Consider the following 22,041-nt stretch of genomic DNA (forward strand, 5'->3'; position numbering starts at 1 on the left):
AAGTCCAAAGTTGATTTTGACTTCTAGGCAGTGACCCAGGTCTAAAAAACACCTTAGACGTGCACCCGGCTCTGACCCCCTTGACACGATGGTGATTCAACATAACCATAGACTTTATAGGTTTTAAAATAACTAAACATCAGTTGATGCAAATATATTAAAGTATATGATAGTAATTGATAACATTTATTGTATATAAATATCATATTGTATAAATGCATCTAGATATTTAATTTATAAATATAAAAAAGGAAAGAAGCCAGTAAAAGCAAAATGCTGCTCAAACTCCCAAAATGGGTCAGAGGAAGATAGAGACAAACCAAAGAGCAAACATGGCTGCAGATTTAGGAAACTTCCTCTAGGATACTGAGATAACGCGCGAGGAGGGGTGTTGACCGTAGGCTGGGTTCTGAGAGGGAGGCAGCTCTGATCATCCCACGTACATGTCCTCACGCCTGATCCTCAGCACGTTTCACAGGTAAATTAAGTGATGTTTGTTGTTGCTCTTGCTTAACTTCAAAACCTTCCTTTAAAGTTCTCCCTTCCCTGACTTCCTGGAACATTTTACTGATCTGCTTGAAAACGACATTTTTTTGTTTGAGTAATACACTCTCTGTATCATGACATTACCCGTTAACTTCCCAGCACCTCTGCCCAATGGCTCCCCTCCCAGATCCTGAGATTCTAAATCTGTGCTTTGAGCGGTCGTTGCCAGTGAGCAAAAATATGTGCCTTCTTAGTTTTCAGTCCCAGTATATTTCCTTTGCAAATCCTACAATTTATTAACTCTGGGGCAGATTGACATAAACCATGTTCCAAAATAAACACACAAAAAGACATACATTACTATAATATCCAGGTTTAGAAAAACTACTCTGAAAGCAAGGAAATTCTGATGAAAGGTTGCTGCCGGCCCCGTGGGTCAGCTGGTTTGTGCTTAATCATGGTTAGGTCCGTGCTCTGACGAGCCCCAGAACCGGGGGCTTCTGCAGAATGAGGTGGGTAGCGATGCCATACAGCTCATGTCAATAGGCGATGCGGTAAAAATGAAGGTGTTGTCTTTCTCTAGTTACACATTTAAATAAAAATATATTCTAGGTTTATCCGTTTAAATTAAAACCCACACCCATCCATCAGTGTAACTTTGTTTGCGTGTGACTGCCATATACTTTGGTGCAAATGCTAACACTGTCACAGAATTTCCATAAAGTATTATTCAATCCCATATTAAGGGGCACTGTTAATACGAGGGAGCAGATTCCCAGCAGCCGCTGGAGCTTGTGAGTCATTCTCTGAGCTGGCACATTTTCCTTTCCTTCCCCTCCTTTTCATGTTAGTAAGACAGATGATGGTAACAGCTAGTGCCTCTAAACTACTGAAGATTCATGTGAGATTGTGCATGTTCAGTAGTGGGTGCAGCCTTTTATTATCTCTCTTTTGCAGATGAAGAAACTAAGCCTAGAGAGGTTAAATAGTTTGCCTAGAGCCCAAAAACCCAGCACACGGTGTCGACGCAAAGTCTGGGAAACCATGCCTGACTGTAGATGTAGGCCCTCAGCCTCCTCACTGTCCTGCCAGTCAGGACCAGCTGCACTGAGCCATGCTAACGCCAGCCATCACCAGCCTCTGTTTCTTCAACGTGCTCCTCAGTCTGTCCTACACAGTGGTGTCCCGGAAGGCTCCGGGCGCGCAGAGCGCTGTGGTGGAGAGCCCAGCACCAGACAAACTGCCTAGAAATCTGGCCCTGGTCGCGCGCTCACTGTGTTAGCGTGGGCAGCTTACTTAACTTCTGGGTCTCGGTCTCCTCATCTGTGAAATGGGATGTCAATACCTGCCTCACGGGGTTACGGTAAAGATTACAAGAATAATCTGTATAATAGCTTAGCAAAGTAAGTACTTAAAAAATGGCGGTCATGACTAGTAAGAAGACCAGAGTGTCCTTGCTGACAAGTTGGTCGCTCGGAGACTGGCATTGGGAAAGGAAAGCTATTGAATGTCTCCGGCAGGGAGGGCTGTGCTACTTTCCGCCATTTAAGAGAAAGTTTTGTGACGCCTGCTATTTCCTTCTCATTGGATGACATAGCCGCTGGAAAGCCATAATGACTAATGTCACCGACAAGTCTCCCTCTCTTTCTCGCCAGGTACCATGAGATGGTGGCTGCCATGCTCAGGTAGATGGTTTTTTAAAGGTGGCAGAGACCTTCTCAGGGTCCAAAATTTGTGGTTTCCACTTATTTTAAGCGATTACCATCAGACTTGTCAGATTTATAGGCTCTATTTCCTCTGTCCTTCGAGTCTTAGATAAGTGTAAAGACATTGATGTACATACTCTCCTCACCTCAGCTGTGACTTACGAGACTCATGCAGGAGAAGGCAGGCCTCTCTCACCTCATTAGGAGGCACTGTGTACATCACTTCAATAACAAATGGCGGGCGCTGGAAAATAATGTGTAGATTAACCTTGCCTATCTTGGCCTACACCACCAATGTGCACATTTGTAGTTATAAAACTGTTTTATCAACAGGGTTGCCAATGCCAAAATGAAGATATAAAAACACCACACGTGAAAACCAACATAACTAAACAGAAAATTACACTGAGATTATCTCACATCACTAAGGGATTTTTTTTTGCTTTTCTTTGTGGACATTCATAGTAGATTTAAAATGAAAATTGATTTAAAATTGAAAACATTTTTCAGAGTATAGGGCATTCTGATGTAAAGTATGAGCAATATTCAATAATAAAATATAGCTGGATTTAATACCATATCGTTACTACTTTGACATAACAATTCAGTGTATTAAAAAATTTTACTTGTAGACCTACATTTTGTTTACATTTTAACTTAATGGTCCGGAACTAGAATTTTAAACTATCAAAAAAAAAAAAAAAAAAAAAGAAGGCATTGAAAAATTGTTATGTTAGGGGAGACTATTCAATTAAAAGTGGTAGGTCACTTTTCAAATGAATTTACCTAATGGTTATTTCCAGCACTATAGCAATTCTCTTTTAAGATGAGGTTTAACAACTTCAGATGCAGTCATTTGCTATGTCAAAAACTTTTAACGTTCCAAAATGGTGATTCTTCTACTGTAATATTTACCACATATACTTTGCAGCTTTCTGTCGGTGAACCAGGCTTTCTCCCAACCTGAAGCATGCTTAAAAGTGGAGCTTTAACGATTTTCCTGAGGGAGCATTTGCTACGTGGTCCAGTCATCACCATATGCATATATGAGAGTGCTATGTTTTCAATACTAATTTTGTATAGTAAATTGCTTCTAACTTTTGCTCTGATTTGTTTCACTTGAACAAAAATACACTAATATCTCCTGGGCTGTCCTAAGGTCGCAAGTTAAAGACTGAGGACAACGCAAAAGGTTAGGTCTCTGACAAACTTCAGAAAAGCAGGACATCAACCCAATAGGCTGACGAGCCCTTGGGTTTCCCTAAACTTTCGATGCTCATGGTTGTGCGTGTGATTTACAAGCATGTGAAATCAGAGGCCGCCCCTGCAGGGCTTGCCCAGGCGCACCCGGCGTCCTCCCCACAGGCTCCGGAGGCTCCCGGGCGCTCTGGCTGCTGTCTCGCAGGAGCCTCACCTCAATGGGCTCAGTCACCCGGACAATCAGCAGCTTTCAGCCCTACGTCCTTCTCCCCCCCACCACCCCGGTAAAAGGACTGCTTCAAAAAGCATCTTTTGAAATGAGGATCCAAGTAGATAGAGAGGGACAGGAGTCCAGTCACATTTGTCCCAGTGACAGACAAGTCTTTCAGCCTTGTCTGCTGCATGCCGCCAGCCGAAGGGGCTGTGGCTGTGAGTCTCACCTCCCCTGCCCGCTCAGGAGAGCTTGGTGGCAGAGGGTAGCAGTTGTTGGTTCCCTTAAGAGGCCACCATGCAGGTGACAGGTGCAGGCTTGTTTTTCCTGCTGTGCACATGAGAAGCTAAGGTGGACTCTCACATCCTTGGTGGCCGGGGGAGGTTTGGTGAAATTATACTAGAGAAACTTCTGGTATCCTGTTCATTTTTTACAAGGGATTCTCAGGTATTTTTAGCATATTACATATCTGAGGAACAGGAATGATAACAGTTTTGTCAACTAGATGAATACCAGATTCTAAAAAGGAAAAAAAAAAACAGGTCAAATTTAATGGGCAAAACGATTATCTAATTAGAATTAATTGTCGAGATTATTAAATACCATTTACCAAGACTTTCTATCAAGAATCTTACATGCTGCCAAAATGAACTCGCCTCCTTAATCAAAATGAACAAGGAAGGTCAAGTAAGTGGCTAAAGGTACAGGGCAAGTGACAAGTGTGTCCAACTAGTTGATCCCAGGAGTCATTTCAGTATTAGGCTATTGTGGATGGAATCATCTCTTCCTAAATGAAATGGCAGCTTAAATTCCTATAGCATAGAATGTACTCCATTAATCGAGCTCCACAATTTATTTTCTAGAGCAAAAAGAAGTCAATTCTTTAGTTTGTGCTTTGCATTTCTGAGTAGAACTTTTGCTCAGTGAAACTACAGGCATTTATGCTCACAGGGTGCTGACTTCTCCCACAGTCCAGCAGCAGAACCTAGGTGTTTCAAACAAGACAGCATAGGTAGCTTCAGGTAGGACCCCCACTGGGAGGGGCTGTCCAAGCCCCCTGAAGGGCTGGTTCTTTGCTGGCTCCAAGAATCAGGGCTAGCACAGGTTTAAGGGGATCAACCAAGGCTAGTCGCTGCCACAAAAAGGTCAGTCCTTTTTCACGTGACAGAAATCACTATCAATTCTTAATTGACAATTAGCAGAAAAGGAATTTCACATTCCCTTCCAGCCAGCGCTAGCTTTAGAAACTCTTATAATCAGGAATTCTGCTTTATGTCTGATTTAATGTACTCATGCTGGTCATTAATTAATATCATGGAGGACCCCACTGGGGGGTTGTCTTGTTTTCATTTCAAACATAAGAAGGTCGGGTTTCGTATACATTATTAATTCTGTTACCTGAGTATTGGCATCAATCCTGTGCTCTGTTGAAGCAGCTGTATTGCCTCTCTTGGGATTTTAAAATAGAATAGTAAAGAAGTGATGCATAATAATTTATGAAAATTCCTATTTGCATTACTTATGCAAAATGATTGTTGACAAACACAGAATATTGCTGTGAACACACTAACTATTCATATATCAGGGAGCCTGAAAGATTACTGTGGAACACCTGAAGTCTCTGAAGGGCACACCATGGGAATCAATGGCGTGGGCAGCTCCCAGACGGATTGGCGCCTCCTCCACCATCCCTATAGCCGCCTCTTCTAAGGCTTCCAACCCGTGACTTGTGACAGGATTTCCATGGAAACTGAGATAAAGGCCACAACGGTGGTATAACCTCCCTGAGAGATAAGGACGTGGTCCCATTGCTCATTATCCAGCTTGCACTCAAATATCCATGTGATAGATTGGTATCCTATTGATAGCACAAGTGTCAAATGCTAAGGGGATTCAAATATGGCACTTTAAAGTGTATCATATGATGTTCATAGGGTGTAGGCAGGCAGCAGTGGAAGCATCAGGCTTCCTCGTTCCTGTCTAGGGAAAGAGAAAGTTCATCCCCGAGCATGGAGTAGGAGCCCTCCTGAGAGTTTACCTGGGCCACACCCCTCTTCCTGCACCAGTTGCTAGAGGAGACTGTAACTAAGCAGGATCTGTCCTTGGACCAGGGGTCAGCCCCCTCTAGGAAGGGGGATTGCTGAGACTTACCCTACCAGGTCTATTACATTAGATGTCACTCTACAGATGTGGGATAATGGATTTTGAAGTTGGTTTTAAGCCCAGGAGAAGGGGCCACAGAAGGTTCTGCAGAATTCCTGGAAGCCTGCTATCACGCCCACGGCAGAACCACAGCCTGTCATAGGCTGGCTGTGCAATGCTGTTGCGTGATGCAGTGTCTCAACAGCACAGAAGATACACTTCCATTCAATATCCCAATGAATGGGCACGCTTGTGAAAAGAGGGACCGCAGTAACTCTAATTAAAAGGAAGACATTCATTAGACAGTTAAAGTACAAATATCTTATTTGTACATCAGGGTTTTTTTTTGTTTGTTCCTTACAACAAAACTTTCAAGTATTATTAGCTCATTCCTTTTACCTACACTTTATCATCTGTATCTTTTCGATGCCAACATTTTCACTAAAATAATATTTGGAAATGATATATTATTCTTTCAGGTACCTGAAAACATATTTTAGAGCAAATTGACAATGTGTGTGTATATGGTGCATGCCCTTCAACTCTAATGCTCTTTCTATGAATGAATCTTAAGAAAGTCATTTATGATCAGGCTAAATAATATATAGGAATGATAAGTAACAAATCTTTGTATAGGAATGATACAAAGAAAAGACCAGAGTAATCCTAAATGTCTCATAAAAAGGAAATGGAGTTTCTGAGAAAAATTTTCAAACCTAGTAACATACTCATTGCATTTATTGTTAGGGGGAAAAAAAAAGAAGTCTAAGGAGATGGTTATATGGTTTGATTTCAATTTTATTTTAAAATTTTTTAGGATAAAAACTACATGAAAACATATCTCTTTGTGTGTTTCTGCATTTATTAATATGGACCTGCATTACCTGTATAGTCAGGAAAAATTCATTTAATTTTTATATAAAAACTGGAAGAAAGTATATCAAGATGTTAATAGTGATAACCTTTAATTAATGGGATTAGAGGCAATAAGTTTTAAAAATATTTTCCCCATTCTTTCTTCTTTTTTAGAGAGCTGTTCTGCTTACAGAGTAAGAAAAATACGCTCTCAGTGAGTAGTGCACTGTAGCTGCTCCTTTTTCTTTGCTCACCAGATACTCTGACAGTGGGTCATCAGAACACATTTCAGAATGTAGTTACTGAACTCCGATGTGCAAAACACTAATGCTTCATTTTAAGAGACTTTTGATTATTTGTAGTGAGTTCTAAAGAAAAATTTTATTGGAAGAAAGTTGAAACTACTGAGTTAAACAGATTTTCCAAATGACCTATGTCTTGGTGCCAAAGTCCTTTTCCTTAAAGGACCATAAGTATAAGAAGGCGCTTCTCCTGGGCAGCATGTCTTGGTGACACTGTCACGGCGTGGGCTTGAGGCTGGGTGGTCCCAACAATAGGGCATTCCCTATGTTCTAATTGAGTCACTCTAATAATTTTGCATGGTAGGTACCAAATACAGAGGTATCAGGAATGTATTTGTATTTTTTCCAACTTGTTTGTTCTGGTTTTGATATCCTTACCTTTGAGTAGAGCGCAACAAAGCAAGGAGGAGTTTATTTCTATATGAGCAGAGGAGTATAAATCTTCCTTTCTTTTTTTTTCCACTTAAGAAATGAAAAAGATAACCAGTTCTTCCCAAATAATATACAATTACTTTGTTTCCTTCTAAAATAGTTGTTCTACGTGCCTTAATTATAGAATGCCAAAATTTGCTTTACAGCTTAGTATTGCTAATATTATACTGTGTTACTCTCTTGTGAAACAAATTTGGTCATTTTATTTACATACCAACTAGAGTACTTAACATGAGCACTCAAATTGGAGAGAAGTGGGAAAGAGGCAAAAGATGTGCTGATATACTTATAAAAATGGATTATAGATAAAACATTTGACTTACCTGCAAAAACATTGTACAAGGAAGTCACAATGTAAGTAGTAGCATCTTTTATGATACAGGCTCAAAAACAGATGTGGTCAAGAATGATTTGCAACAGCCAAAATAACCCAAAGACCTCTTTGTTTCTACCAGCAAATACTGACGTACAATTCTACAATTGTAAGTATTATGCCTACTAAACAACATTTCAACAAATACTTTATAAGGCCAAGACTTATTTTAAACGTGTAAATTACATAGGGAATGCATGTCAAAATACCAATCTGGTTGCACTGTTTAATAGTCACCAAATAACATTAAAAATTTAATGTCATTGTCCCGACCCAGTTGCCATAGTTACTGTTCTCTTATGGTGTCTCCTTATTTTCTCCTTAAACATTCTTTTATTATAAAGAAATACCTTCAGGGAGGATAACACTAAAATAAAAATTAACATAGCCAGAGCAAAGATAAATAAAATTGAAAAAGCCAACCTTTATTCCACTTTGAACAAGTTTGTGAATGTCCAAATAAGGCTCCTTGAAAATTTCTCCTTCGGGCGTGAGTATCTTCACGTACCCTTCTTTCTCCAGGATGAAGAGCCGCTGCGAGCCGTCCCCGCTGTGGAGGGCGCCCACGGGCTGGCGCAGCCCACTCACAACCTCCTGGATGCAGAAGCAGCTGTGCTTGTGCTTTCTACACAAAGAAAGAAAACCGCTCAGCTTTGCTTAAGGCGAGGGAGGGAAGGGATGCGCTTAGCATCCTTTTCAGAATATGTTTCCTCTAGGAGTCAATGGTTTGGACAGTCCTGAAGGGCTGCTAACCCAAAGGCACACTATGATTCTTTGAAGTTCTTTTCAATTGGGGGAAGGCAAAAACAAACCAAAAATCCCTGCCTCCTATCACAAAGTAAAAGAGAGAATCAAAACATGTATTGGAAACATCAGGGAGAACACTTTGTAAAGTATGTGATTGTCTAACCACTATGCTATACACCTGAAACTGATACAAAATAATACTGAATGTATTATAATTGAAAAAATTTAAAAAATTAAAAAAACTACCATTCACACATCATCCAGCTTCAAAAATTACCAAAAAAGTATATTTTAAAACTTCATAAGCTCATTATCTCATCTTTCAGTGATTATAATTAAAATCTGCTTTACCTGCAATAATTACCCCTGCCAGGAAGGTGCTCAGAGAGAGTGTTCTAAGATATATTTATAAAACTCTGATTTGCTAATAATAATTGTCCTGAATATTTCAACAACACCATAATATAACAACCATAAATTTCAAGTAACTACTATACTTATAAAATTCACATGAATCATAGGAAAGCCAAGCTCATAACAGAAGATTAGTAGTCTATGCATTAAAAGCATTTAAGCTAATATGATCGTAGAGAAGCAAACTACTAAAAAAAAAATTAGAAGTTTATAGGCTGCTGGACACAAGCAAAGGTAGACAATTCTCTTTCAAAGCCATAAGATTTGTCAAATTTTTAAGGAAAGATTAAAGAGCATCATCTTTATGAACCTGCTGATCTCCTCCACTTTGTCATATTCTTCCATCTGGTCCAAGTAGTTAGATGCTGGTCCTCTGATTTGTTTTCGTGGGAAATCTGGAAAGCACAACCCGCCATCTCTTCTTGCGTAGTAAAAGCAAAACTCCTCAGCAGTAGTTTGAAGAAAACCTTTAAAAAGCGTAAAAAGACGCATTAGCCATATTTAGTGTCACGTAAAACATCCTGTTTGAAAGCTAAAATACAGGAAAAGAATTTTTAGAGACTCTAGGAATATTCTAGGAAAGTATATAGACAAAAATAAAGGAAAGAAAAACTTTTTTTTCCCTTGGGTTTTTCATTTTTTAACCCAAACTGAAGAAGTTTGGTAAAAGCGAAATAATACTGTATTGGATATTTTAAAAGGCTCTTAGAAAATACGCACTAGACAAGCCCAGCATTCCTCTTGTTATTGTATCGACTTATTTTCAAGCTTCCCCAGGTACCATAGTTGCACTCATGAGCTTATCTGATCACTAGTCAGGCATTTTTTGCCTTACAGTACGAATAACTTCCTAAGAACAACAAATAAGAATCAAGAAAGAGACAGACCGTCAGGTGCTAGTTGGGACCATTTTACAATTCTTATTGTATTGTCACTCACATATGGTTAAATAACAAATCTAATGATGGTCACAAGGTCAGTATATGCTATAATTAATGACTGAGTCGCTGGGCAACCATTAAACAATGAATTGACGCCAAGAGCAGAGGCACCATTTTCAGATATGTAGGTGCCTTTCTCCTACACCTCCCTTATAGGAGAAAGTTATTATTTTTGTAAGACAAAAATTGTATGTAAAATATCCTTTCGATCTTCTCAAGCAGAATAGCTAACATACTTCACTGAAAAAAATTATAATGAGCCAAAACAGAAATGCAAAGTAGGCATCAGAAAGATCATTTTTCTTACCATATTAACACTTTTTACGACATTAAAACAGCTATATTTGAGTAAGAAGAGGACTTTATGATAAAATAGAATTTTGACATTACTTTTATGATTTGGTGTTGGTGTTTTGGGAGGAGGGCATATTAATTAATGATTCACTTCCATATTCTGATGATTTTTGCTATCAAAAGAGTTTGTTGCTCTCAGAGTTGACTTTACCTGAAATCCTAAATTCCTGATTTTGGTCTCATACCTTTAATTATGTTTAACATCTTGATTTTTACCAAACGAATCAAATGATCGTACCCCCATCAATATTGTGATAAAGATGCTTGGTAATTCAGTTGAAGTTCAGAAGCTGTATAACACACTGTTGTTTGCACGGATTTCTAAGAACAAGAATTTGGAGACAACCAAGTGAGGCTTATTGAAGGAACATGTAGGACTCTGAAGTTTATTTTCTGTGAGCTTGACCTACGTCCCTTCAAATCGAAAGCTAGTCTTGGGAACCGAGGGTCCCAAATGGTTAAAACTTGATGTGGATTTTTGACCTAACTTTTGGGTAAAATATCTCACCCTTAAATTTCTGAGACATGCTCTTCAGGGCCAATATCTGATTAGGCTATTGAGAAACATCTTATTTTGGGGAGCCAGAAAAAGGAGGCAAGGTAGCTGGGTAGGGTGCTCCATGGGAGGGACAAGGCAGCTGGAAAGTCATCTTTCTTTGGAAAAAAAAATCAGGGATTAGAAACTGAGGACAGGAATGAAGCCTGTAGCAACATTTACTCATCTGCAGCCATTCACTATTTGCAAATGATCGCTTTCTCCTCTCATCTTTAATGGCTATGTGTACAGCGCAAAGCTGCCTGGTAGCATTCAACAAGTCTGCTTGGGGTGGAAAGAAGAGAAGAAGAACTGAGTTGCTAAATTAAACTTTTTGAATAGTTTTGGGCTAGATCTTTTGGAGATTTTGGAGATGTATATAAGTCATAATATATAATATCTATATATTTATATAATGAATGTATCTATATGTATATTATATGTAAAATACATTATAGGTTTTAGAATGTATATATTTTATAGAGATATGTATTTACACTCAAGCAGGAGGAACCCACGCCCATCTTCATACATTCAGGAAGAGCGTCAGACTATGGATATGTTTATTACCAAATGTGTGAAGGAGAAATTTTGGGTCACAGAAAAATTTGAAAGCATAATTCAGAAGAAATTTTGGTTTTGCTGAAAAAAAAAAAAGTGTGCATTCCAGCCTTACAGCCTGCAAACCAATACCATCTTAGAGGGAAATGAAGGAACAATACTAGTGGCTGGTTCCATTTTATACAAAATTAATAGCTGGGGACAAACATGAGGAAGTGAGAACTCAGAAGATTAATGGTGCCAATTCATAAACTCTGTAACTCCAGAGGTACCGTGCTCTTCTAGCAAATTAAGAGCAAAACAAAACCAGAAGGTTAACAATGAATTACTCTGAGCTTTTTACAGAATCTAGACACGGTGAGTCATCTAAGCGAGAGAGGGAGCCAATCAGAAGACTTTGACATATAAATATCGGCATTTTTCTTACAACCGATGAATAAGATATAGTTTTCTAGCGAGAGCTAAAGGGATCTCGTTTAGGACATTGGGCTATTGTTTATTGCCAGGGAAGATGTAACTTACCAAATGGTACCCTTCTGTTTGGGAGACCACACTGAAGAGCATGTTACTCAAAGTGAGTGTTGAGCTCACCTTGGGTCATCGTAACAAGATCAAGTCTACTCATGATGGAAGTTCACCGATTGTTCCAGTAATTATGCTTTCTGTTTAAACTCCTGATAACTTACAAACTGTCTTGGGCCTGGAACTATTCTCCTGGACCATGAACCCAGTCCTATTATACCACGAAGCACCCTATAAAACACTGCATGTAAACAAATATCCTCTGTGAAAAATTCTAAGCTCTAGTTTTTCTTTCAGCATGTATGCTAGAGAAAAGTTATTTTTTTTATTACATGTGGTATTCATCATGATAAGGAAAAAAATGGGGCGGGGGAGCCCACTGTCAGCAAGGCTTGCACTCCAGAGCACTTTTCTAGTAGGGGTGGTAGATTTGATGTGTCCACCCACTCCCTCTGGTTTGCTCTCCTGGGGACTAATAAGACACATATGTAAGATATCTGACTGGGGTCAGGAGTGGCTGTGGACTAGAGAAACTCAGTGGAATCAAATCCTTGACCTTGGCCTCATTAGTAACAGGATTAAACCAATTGAACTAATTGGGCACAGACATTTCATGCTACAATAACCTACAGATGATGCTCTAAGAGTGATAAAAATCAGTTTGGATAATGACTATGATGGAAGAAGCAAGACTTTCTAGAGTGAGGTATGCCATTATTTAGTGAACAGCAAAGCACCCATTCTGTTCATCATAATTCAGGCAGAAGAAGAGACCTGTGGCGTTCAGAAAGGAGCTCCTGCATGGGTGTTTTTTAATGTAATTTCAGTGTTTTTAGAACTTTTAAGAATTTACCTCCCAAAGTAAATTCACAAATGGAGAATATGGTTCATAAAACTCCAGTGTATCCTCATTACAGTGATTTCTAACTTCCTTTCTCACTTTTTGGGAAAGTAAGCAGACCATGAATATTCCTGAGTTAAAGTTTCTAGAAAGTAACTGTCTTTCAGGGGTACATGTATTCCAAAGTGGTCAGTGTGTTCTTAAAGCCATGAAGGTGACACAAAGGGATAGCTTATGTATGTATTGATCTCTTTATGTATCGGGCAAGGGAGGGAGACAGGGAGGTGTCTCTGGAATTATTTTCGACCCCTTTCAGCATTTGCCTTAGCAAAATACATGCCTTAGGATACCCGCTTTTCCATGCTTTTGATTTGCAGAAAGGTGAAGGTATTAATGACGATAGTCAAAATATGTTGACTCATTTTATATAAACAAAGAATCTTTTTTTTAAAAGTGGCTTTTTCTTTTTCTATCATTTTGAACTTCAGAAAAAAGTAAAACACATTATGAAATAGACTTAAGAAGGTGAAAGCATTAAAAACCTGCTTTTTGAGCAATCGCTAAAAAATCTGTGGTCTAGAATGTTCAAGAGCCTTCTGGGTTAGGGGCGAGGGCTGAGGGCCGATCACCATCTTATTCATCATCCTTTAGGAAACAGCAACCTACATGCCAACGATCAGCCTGGCTAACAAACTGACCAACATAATGCAAAGAGCGCGTTGCCACAGCTTCCTCTGGGGACACGTGTTTAGAGCGATCCCCAGCATTGGACAGACCCAGAGGAGGGCCCTCTGCTGGCTGCCGAAGCCTGCTGGCCTGTCCCGCAAAAGCGTCCCAGCGGCTCCGTCCACCGCTGGAGCGGAGCTTTCATCTGGTTATCTTTCAAGGCAGCCTGGGTGGCCACCAAAAGCACTTGACATCTTGATGCACTTCAGCAGTTTTACATATATACAAACTTTGTAGAAAAATAAATTTGTCATTCGTCACCACATCTGTTGATCTGGGGAGCGAGGTGCTTGCCGTTCTGGCCCCTAAGCAGCTTGCTGTGCTCTCTCCCACAGTGGGTATCGCTTTCTGGGGTTTGTTTTGGAAGCTAAAATAACTTCAGATACAGGAAGACCCCCACAGATGAGTTCCTAAATCCAGCAGGGTCGGCTTTATCTCCAGGAGAGAGAGGTAGATGAAAATGCTAAGTGTCCGTATCACTTTCAACTGAGGGTGGTAAAGGCAAACCTTCCAGGCTTGAAATGTGCAGCAAACCTTTATGGGACCTAATCTGTTATCGCTTCTCGACAAGCCATGGAGGCAACCGTGACCTGTTCTCCTTTGCTTTTGGGGAATGTGATAAAGAGGAAGAAACAGCTGGCTTAAGAAAAGCCTCGGAAACATGGCTGTAGTTTATAAAGACAATAATAATATTTTCACATGGAATGCGTTTACATATATGTTACGGTATACCAAAGGAAGCAAGCCACCCTAGTCAAAATGTTTTCCTAGCTTATTAAGAGAGCTCTATAAAAAAAAATACAAAAAAAAAAATCTACACTTTTCTGGGTCAGAGAAAAAAGTGAAATGTGTATAGCAGTTGAAAAAAATTCTCCCAGTACATCCCAGAGTTCTTAAAGCTTGTCTTTTCCTTCAATGCCATTTAGTTTTATAAACTGTTAGCTTCAGTAGATTTGTTTGTGTGTGGCTTTGCCTAACTAAACAGAATCTGTCTCGTTAAATTCTTTTCTACCTCTATGTTGATTCTTCCAACTAAACCAACAACCCAAGTTTACAAACTTTTGATGGTAAAATTAATCAACGCCCAAGACTCTATATGTTTATTAGGGTCCAAAACATGGTGGTGACCAGGTATGTTTGGAACACTGTGAACATAAGAACTCCCACGCGCACCCTATCTTACTGTGCAGCTTTGGTTAAGGCCTTGAGTGTCTCCTGAGGCTCTGCTGTCCTCATCTCTGAAGTGGAGATGGCTCCACCTTTCCCGCCTCCCAGGGGTTTTGAGGAGCAGATTCGTCATTATATGTGAAAGTGCTATGTAAAATGTTACTTTCTTTGGATTTTGAATTGGATTTTACTTAAGGACATACTTTCAAAGTTAGTGGACAGTCTGCATTTATGTATGTTTCAGCTGTGTAGAAGGGGAGCCTGTCTTGATACAATGTGGGTGGGTAAAGACACCAAGGAGAAATTTGTTGATAATCAACTGATACTACAATGCGCGTAAAGATCGCCAACTGTGTCATTGGTTTAACAACAACGACAAAAAGTAGAACATTTCAACACAACCTACATACTGCTTGTGGGCCAAAAGGACAGTAATCCTGTTTAGCAGCAATAAGAGGTAACAAATGTGAAAAGGTTAACTCTTAGGAAAGAATAGGGATTTTGAAAGACAACATACATTTTACACTCTTGTATGCAAGCATTTAAGAACAGGTGCCTTGGAAGGATATCCTGCAGCGGTTTATTAAATGTATGCATTTTTTTTTTTACCTGGAATATGGCCTCGGCAAGTGTAAAAGAACTCTTTGCAATAGTCTTTGCAGAGCAGGGGCAGCACTAGGTCTCTGTCCAGCGCTTCCCTCTCAGGTGAGTGGAACAGGCTCTGAGAGTGTGGAGAGCAAAGCGCACATTTGATTTCTTCCAGTAACTTCCCACATTCAGTGTTGTTGGTCACAGAAAATATCTGAAAGCCATAAATCAGAAATAAACTTTTCAGTTATGTGAAGTTAGGTTTAGTTACTTCTTTTTTGTAATTATGTAAGTATAAAAGTATAATTTAGCCAATGCAGTTGTCTGAAAAGAAATACCACGTGACAATACAGAATGCCTTTATGAGGATGCAGGTACTCTCTTGCATGAGATGTAAGAGCCAAGTGTAGGGATGCATAAAGTGTTCTTACTCTTGCAAGTCAAAGTGGTTTGTCTGTCTTTCAGGTGCAAAAAATTAAATGGCAGTTATATTTAGACCCTTTAATCCTTTATGACTTTACTCTGCCTCATAGTGCACACTGACTGATAGATACTTAACTTTAAAATTCCAAATAACTTTATCCAACTCTGTGAAGCAGAATTTGTTAAAACATGGTTTATTTGTGTCTTAGCTAAAAATATATTTCACTCCTGAAATTCCTAATATGATAGTCTCAAAGATGTTAATTTGAATTACATTTTTCAAATTTCAATTAATGTTCAATCTACAGATAGCATAGGGAAAATTTTCTAAAGTGCCGGGGCGGGGGGGGAATCTTTCTCTTTCATGTTTTATAAAAAGGATACCTGAAGCTGAATCAAACAGGTTTAAGAGCAATTTTTATTATTCATTGTATCTTAGCCAGGAAAAACTTTCTAACTAGCTCTTCAGGTATGTTATATGCAAAAATAAACCCAAGAGTCTAATAAAAGTACCTTTGTATAGTATTTAGTAAGTTCTAATGGGCAAAGACATACTTTTATCGTTATTTATACAATATTATGTCTTTTATTTCAATAAGACCATTTGGGGAGTCATTGATTGACTAAAGTTAGGTCTTGGTGTCCAGTACTAACTTGGTGTCTAGTGCTAACTTTAAAAACCTTCAGGAGTCACTCAAATAAATATAGGGTAATGATATCAGTATAACATTTGAGACATGAAATGTAGTGCTGTCTAAATCAATAACTGATTTTTCATATTAAAAAATACCATAATGGAATTGAATTTTATACCTTCTCAATTTATGTAACTACATCTATACTTTATCATTTCTTTAGAACTACAAACTGGAATTAATATTTTAATCTCTAGACCATTGTTTAAAGCAAATATTTCATTCACAAATTGAGGTTCTAATTTGAGTACATTGTATGGCTTCTATTTTTTAGAATAAAGACATTCTAGGTGATCCCAAAATCTGGGTCTGAAAGAGTAAAGCAACTAAAAAAAGTAGTTGAATAAAAGCATGCTGAAATTTTAGCATGCAGTCATTAAAAATTCAACAGAAGTAACCCAATTTCAGAAAATATATATACACAATATGTTGTAACTATCTACAAGATTCAGAAGTCATTTTTAATCACCATTATACTTGCCTATTAATTTTTATCAATTTACCTAAATGACAATAGCTTAAATGGTTAAAGTTTTCTAAAAGGAAACATACACCAGACACTTAGAATTTGCATTCCAAGAATGTTTTAAATGTCTCTTATTGTCCATACGCTGGCAGACCTCACCAGATCTATTCAATATTAATACTGTTAGACTTTGTTCTGTTTGTTTATCACACAGCAGTCCTCTAAGAACAAAACAACTGCAGGGTGCTGAAGCCACCTCTTTTGCTGGATGAAAAACTGCAGTGCAATCACCTTTGGTTTTAGGGAGAATATGCATGCTTCCATTTTTTTTTTAATAGCTGAAACAAAATGATCCCCATGTACTCTCCCAGCTGCTATCCAGGAAGAGCTTGATTTTAGTGCCTAAAGAATTTTGTCTTTTACAATTTTTGGAATGTGTCCTGGCCACAAGATCTCTCATCAAAAGTTTCAGAAATAGGATTCAATAAATTATCTGAAATCAAGTATAATATTATTCTTTGCAAAGTTTCATGCTGTTCCGGCCCAGCAGGATGGTAACATTTTGCTCTGTGTGAGGTCTGCAGTGTAAATACCCATTTGAAGATAGATAGAGCCATCATTCTGGCTTTGGTTTCAATGAACCAATAGTCTTACTGAAGTCAATTAAACTGACTCAGCCCAAGCTGCAACACTGTCTTAGACAGATGTGTACTGCTGTGTGTGCGTAGAGTATTTTTTTTCTTTTTGGCCTATGTGTCTGTGTCTATATAGGTCCTTAACTTTATGTCTGACAATGTCATCAATCTTAAGAAGAAATTTAAGCTAATTTCCTGTTTCGATTTTTAAAAGCCATATACGAAACCATCAAATTATAGTGGTTTAAACTAAATATACTTTGGAAATCATGTAAAACTTCGAAACATTATTACAGCATGCCTAGTAATGATTGTGGCTGTTGCTGACTAATTTATAACATCTGGCAGGTCATCCTTTAATCTTTAGCCACATGAAAGTAAAATCCATAGAAGAAAGGTAAGATAAATCCTGGGATACACAGGGAAGCGTGGCCTACAACTATAGCTTATCAACAAACAGTGAAAGGGGTGACAGAGACCTTCTGTATTTCTCTTTCTTTATCAAGTAACTAAACAAAGAGAATAAAAAGGCCCCCACATGGGCTTGATGAGCAGACAAAAGGAGAAAATGCATGACAGTATATTAAGATGTCACCTTAAGATCACTTGGTACATAAAAAGTTATTTCTAAAAATCATATGGCTACAAGGTTCTTCAGCTGTTGGGTGGAACACATGGGCCTCTGGACTATAGTGCTGGATTATGTCATTAAAGAGTTCAGTTTCAATTTTAGGCTAATATGTAAATAGATCATTGTACTAAGGCAGCTGTTAAAGGGACCCCAGGATGAATTATTTGTTTAGTTGGATGTGTTCAACAATAGCCTTTGTCCCTGAAAGAGCCAGAGCAAACAAATGATTGTAAAAGGGCACACTTGAAAACAATTACTTTTCACCCATTCCTTGACAGCTTTGGCTGTGAAACCACCCAAGGTAGAGAGATCTTCTATGCTTCTGTGGCTACAATCTAAGTTTTAGAAATGGGGGTATTTCTCTTGGTTGTGGATTCAGTTTGGCTCATGGGAATTAGAGCCTTTTAGCATGTTGTACTTAGGAGCTGCAAATATATTAAGACAATATAACTTCCTAAATTTTGGCGATAATTATTTATAATGGTAGATAGCCATCTCGTTACAATACACAAAACTATTAAAGTATACAAAAAATTAAAATATAAAAGCATAATACCGTTGCTAAGAAATTGAACTCAAAGCTGGTTCATTACAGGAAAGAAAATGTGTTAGTCTGGAAACTGGATTTAATGGCACAGCTGAGCATGCTCAATATTCCTACCTAGTTTCCTACTATCTGCCTATGAAATTTTTTCTGATAGGAAAAGGCTACTTCTGCAGTTTCCTGAAAAGTTGCAGAAATCTTCCTGGGGCGGGGGCGGGGGGAGAATTTTTTTCATAAACAAAAAAGAGCCCTTTCAAATAGTCATCATCTCTTCTGTGCACACATTATGAAATAAGACCCTAACATATATTATAAACCTGGAAGGCTTAGGGAAAGAAGGGAAAGAGTGAAGTTTATTATAAAAATAACAAGTTTTAAAAACTATTACAACCTGAGAGCTACCATAGGTTAAGAATGCATAGGTACAGCTATATCAAGTCTCTGATTTGAACAATTTGAGTATAGTTGGTTTATAAACCATTTGTAATGAAACCAGCAAAATCTAGTGTACCAAATTTAATTCAGACACATTTCCCAAACGAGTAGGGGTTTGGTGGAGATTGGAAGAACGTAAAATGGAAAGGAATGTGGATAGCTAACGTGGCAGATAGCTTCCTAAAGAGTGATTTCTTTTAAAAAAAAAAACCAACAAAAAACAAAACTTAATGTAACTCCTCTTAAGGGTTATAACGCCCATCAGTCCCCTCCCCCAGCCCCTTCACCGCATTTAGTTCAGAGCGGAGTTTTCATCCCTTGTGTTCCTGTTCAGTGTGGCAGGAGGCTGGAGATCACGGGTGGACTCACAGTGCACACTGCACACAGGGAGACCTGCTGGGAAAAATTTCTAAACCTTCCTCTGAGTTTCCTGGTTCTTTTGGGATCCTGGTAAAACCCTGCAGATGACGTGAATGTAGCTATGCTGTAACTTAATTCAATTACAACACAGGAGCTTAATGACATTGTTTTGAATAAAATGCTGGAATATCTGTCCCTGAATCTCAGACTACTGCTGCATATGGTAAGAATAAAGAGTGAGTTGCAGCTGAAAACCTGCAGCAAGACAGCTCTCACTCATCTGGGAATAGAGGGAGTTGGACAAATGCTCCCTCAAAAGGCATGAACATTTGGACAGAGCTGGGGACTGAAAGAGAATGATGTTCTCTAGTTTCACCCATTAGTGAACCAACTAACAAACACAATGGTGTTGTTGTTATTCTTTTGCCATAAGCAACAGGACTCTGTGTGTGGGCAGCAGTTTAGTGGGGAGGAGGATAAGTCGACCCCTTTTTGTCCTATTGATTTTTTCCTATTTGCATGACTTGAGCAAATTAAATGATGCAATATGGCTTTTTGTTACAAAACAAAGTGAGAGATACCACCCAGACACATATGTTGATTCGTAGGAGCTGTTTACATGAGAATAGAGTGAAATCTACCGTGAACTGAGCATAAAAATTAGATTCAGCCTGGGTTTTTTTTTTTTTTTTTTTTTTTTATTATGCCTGGGCCAGCAAGACTGAAGCACAAGTTTTCCAAGAGTCTCTCAGACCTTGACAACTGCAGTGTTGTAACAGAGGAATTCTTAATTAAACCTAAAATGGGGAAAGGGAGGGGGAGCAAAGACACCTGATTGTTTATTTCACGTGCAGGGATTGTTAATGACGTGCCCCCCAGTCTCTCTTTGGAGTACAGTAGACAGCACACATTACCGCGTCCCACCGCGCGAGAGAGGTTGCAAACTCAAAAATAAGCCTGTCTTTTCACTCAGCCAACACTATTCTCACATTTGTTTGAACTGACTAACACGAAGAAAGTGTAAATGCCCTCACTCCTGAGACAAGTTTCTAGAGGAGATCGTCCCAGACAACTACAGCCTGGGAAGCCTGAACCGATGACAGGACAGCGCCGTACCAACAGTGACGGAGAATTGTCTGTTTTCTGCGGTGGGCACGTCCCAGCCAAAATCTGTCGTCAGGGTTGCGGGTTCTCAGCTGGAGTCCCACGAGTTCCCTTTTCGCTGTTTAACGATTGTAACGTTAGACAACCCCCTCTGACGGGGCTGGGGATCATAAACCAACCATGCTTCACCGTCCTTTACGAGTCAACCCTCTCCCTAGCCGAGCACGTGGAGAAAGCTGCACGAATCTTTTCACTCTAGAAAAATAAACCGGAAACCACAGCCACCTTCATTTACAGTTTCACCGCAGCCAGTGCCCAATTCGCTCCAAAACACACTGTTAATCGCGATTCTTTTAAAATGTTTACCCGGCCCCGAACATGGGTACCACAGAAGCTTCTCTTTTCTGAGACAGACAGTTTTGCACAGCATCCCGACCGCGGACTCTTGGGGGCGGGCGAGGTGCCTCTGCGCACCCCGGAGGGACGCACAACGGAGCCACGCTAGCGCTTTAAAAAAGTTATCAGAAAGAACTTCCCAAACAAGTGTCGCCTTTCTTACAGCCACCAGCACTGCCGGAGCCGCAGGGGACCCCACCCAGCCTGCGTGCCAATCTCGCAGCAGTGAGGCGGGTGCGTGCCTACCTTGTGATCCAGGCGCCCCAGCCCCGCGCTGTCACTCCGCAGGCAGCAGGACAGCCGAGGGTAGAAGCCACCGCACAGCATCTCTCCCCCACTGAGCAGCTCCAGCTGGGACATCATCCGCCTATCTCTCCTTTTCAGGCGCTTCGGGGGGTTCCCATTCAGGCACCTTCTCCTCCTCGCTCCGCTCCCTTCGTTCCTTTCCCCAAACTTAGCATCTCCTTCGAAGAAGCCCAGAGCCACGGCCAGCAGCAGCAGCTTAAATGAGAGCATCTTCAGCATCGTCTGCCCGGAGCGGCCGGGGGTGGGCGCGGGCGAAAGGGGGGGGACGCCACTGCCCAGCAGGGGCACTAGGGCGCAGCTCCGTGAGGAGGCTGCAGGGCGGCGGGACACTTGCGAGGCAGAGAGAGGTGGAGGGGGCGATGCAACTTTGCAAAAAATAAAAGACGATGGTCCAATGCCGTGGGGGAGCCCGAGGAGCGAGAGAAAGTTGGGCGGATGACACCGTGTACAGCTGTGCCAGTGTCAGTGGGGTTAGGGGCTTTCTGCTGCGGCTGGGCAGTGGGAGGAGGAAGAGTTGGAAGAGGAAGAAGAAGAGAAGCCGGCCACAGAGGTTCACTTGTCCGTGTAACGGGAGTTGTTTAGGTGAGACAGTAGCAGGCACAGAACCGGCGGCGGCGCGGCAGGCGAACGCAGGGCCAGCGCTGGGCTCTAGATGATGCTGAGGTCTCCTCTGCCGGCGGCTGCAGCTTCTCACACAGCCTCTCATGTTTCGTTCCCTCTTTTCTTCTTCTTTTTAACTAGCGCGCGGGGAGGTGCTGCCACCGCGCGCCCCTTGACGTCACCGCTTCTCGCGCGCCCCCGCCCGGACTGGGGGGAGGGGAGGGGGAGGCCCCGGCGCGAGCGCGTCCCCCGGGCCCCGCGACCTCCGGGATGCTCTGGGAGGGGTCGCGGGCCGCGGCGGCGGGCGGAGGTGGGGGCCTGGCCGAGCTCTCGGAGCCAGCCT

The 22,041-nt window shown here is 40.5% G+C and overlaps 1 protein-coding gene across 2 annotated transcripts in view; it reads right to left on the minus strand.

Annotated features, from left to right (window-relative positions):
- HHIP (hedgehog interacting protein) overlaps positions 1-21,803 on the minus strand; it is a 78,939-nt gene extending 57,136 nt beyond the window's left edge. For both annotated transcript variants that reach the window (XM_054562822.1, XM_054562823.1), the window contains exons 1-4: positions 21,039-21,803; positions 15,125-15,317; positions 9,179-9,335; positions 8,131-8,332 (exon numbers count right to left, since the gene is read on the minus strand). In XM_054562822.1, coding sequence (XP_054418797.1) covers positions 8,131-8,332; positions 9,179-9,335; positions 15,125-15,317; positions 21,039-21,317 — 831 coding nt within the window. In that variant the 5' untranslated portion in view covers positions 21,318-21,803. The remainder of the gene's footprint in view (positions 1-8,130; positions 8,333-9,178; positions 9,336-15,124; positions 15,318-21,038) is intronic.
- Positions 21,804-22,041: the final 238 nt, after the last annotated feature.

Source organism: Pteronotus mesoamericanus, unplaced genomic scaffold (assembly GCF_021234165.1).
Source record: "Pteronotus mesoamericanus isolate MK-2021 breed Mesoamerican mustached bat unplaced genomic scaffold, CSHL_Meso_final contig_163, whole genome shotgun sequence".
Lineage (NCBI taxonomy): Eukaryota > Metazoa > Chordata > Mammalia > Chiroptera > Mormoopidae > Pteronotus > Pteronotus mesoamericanus.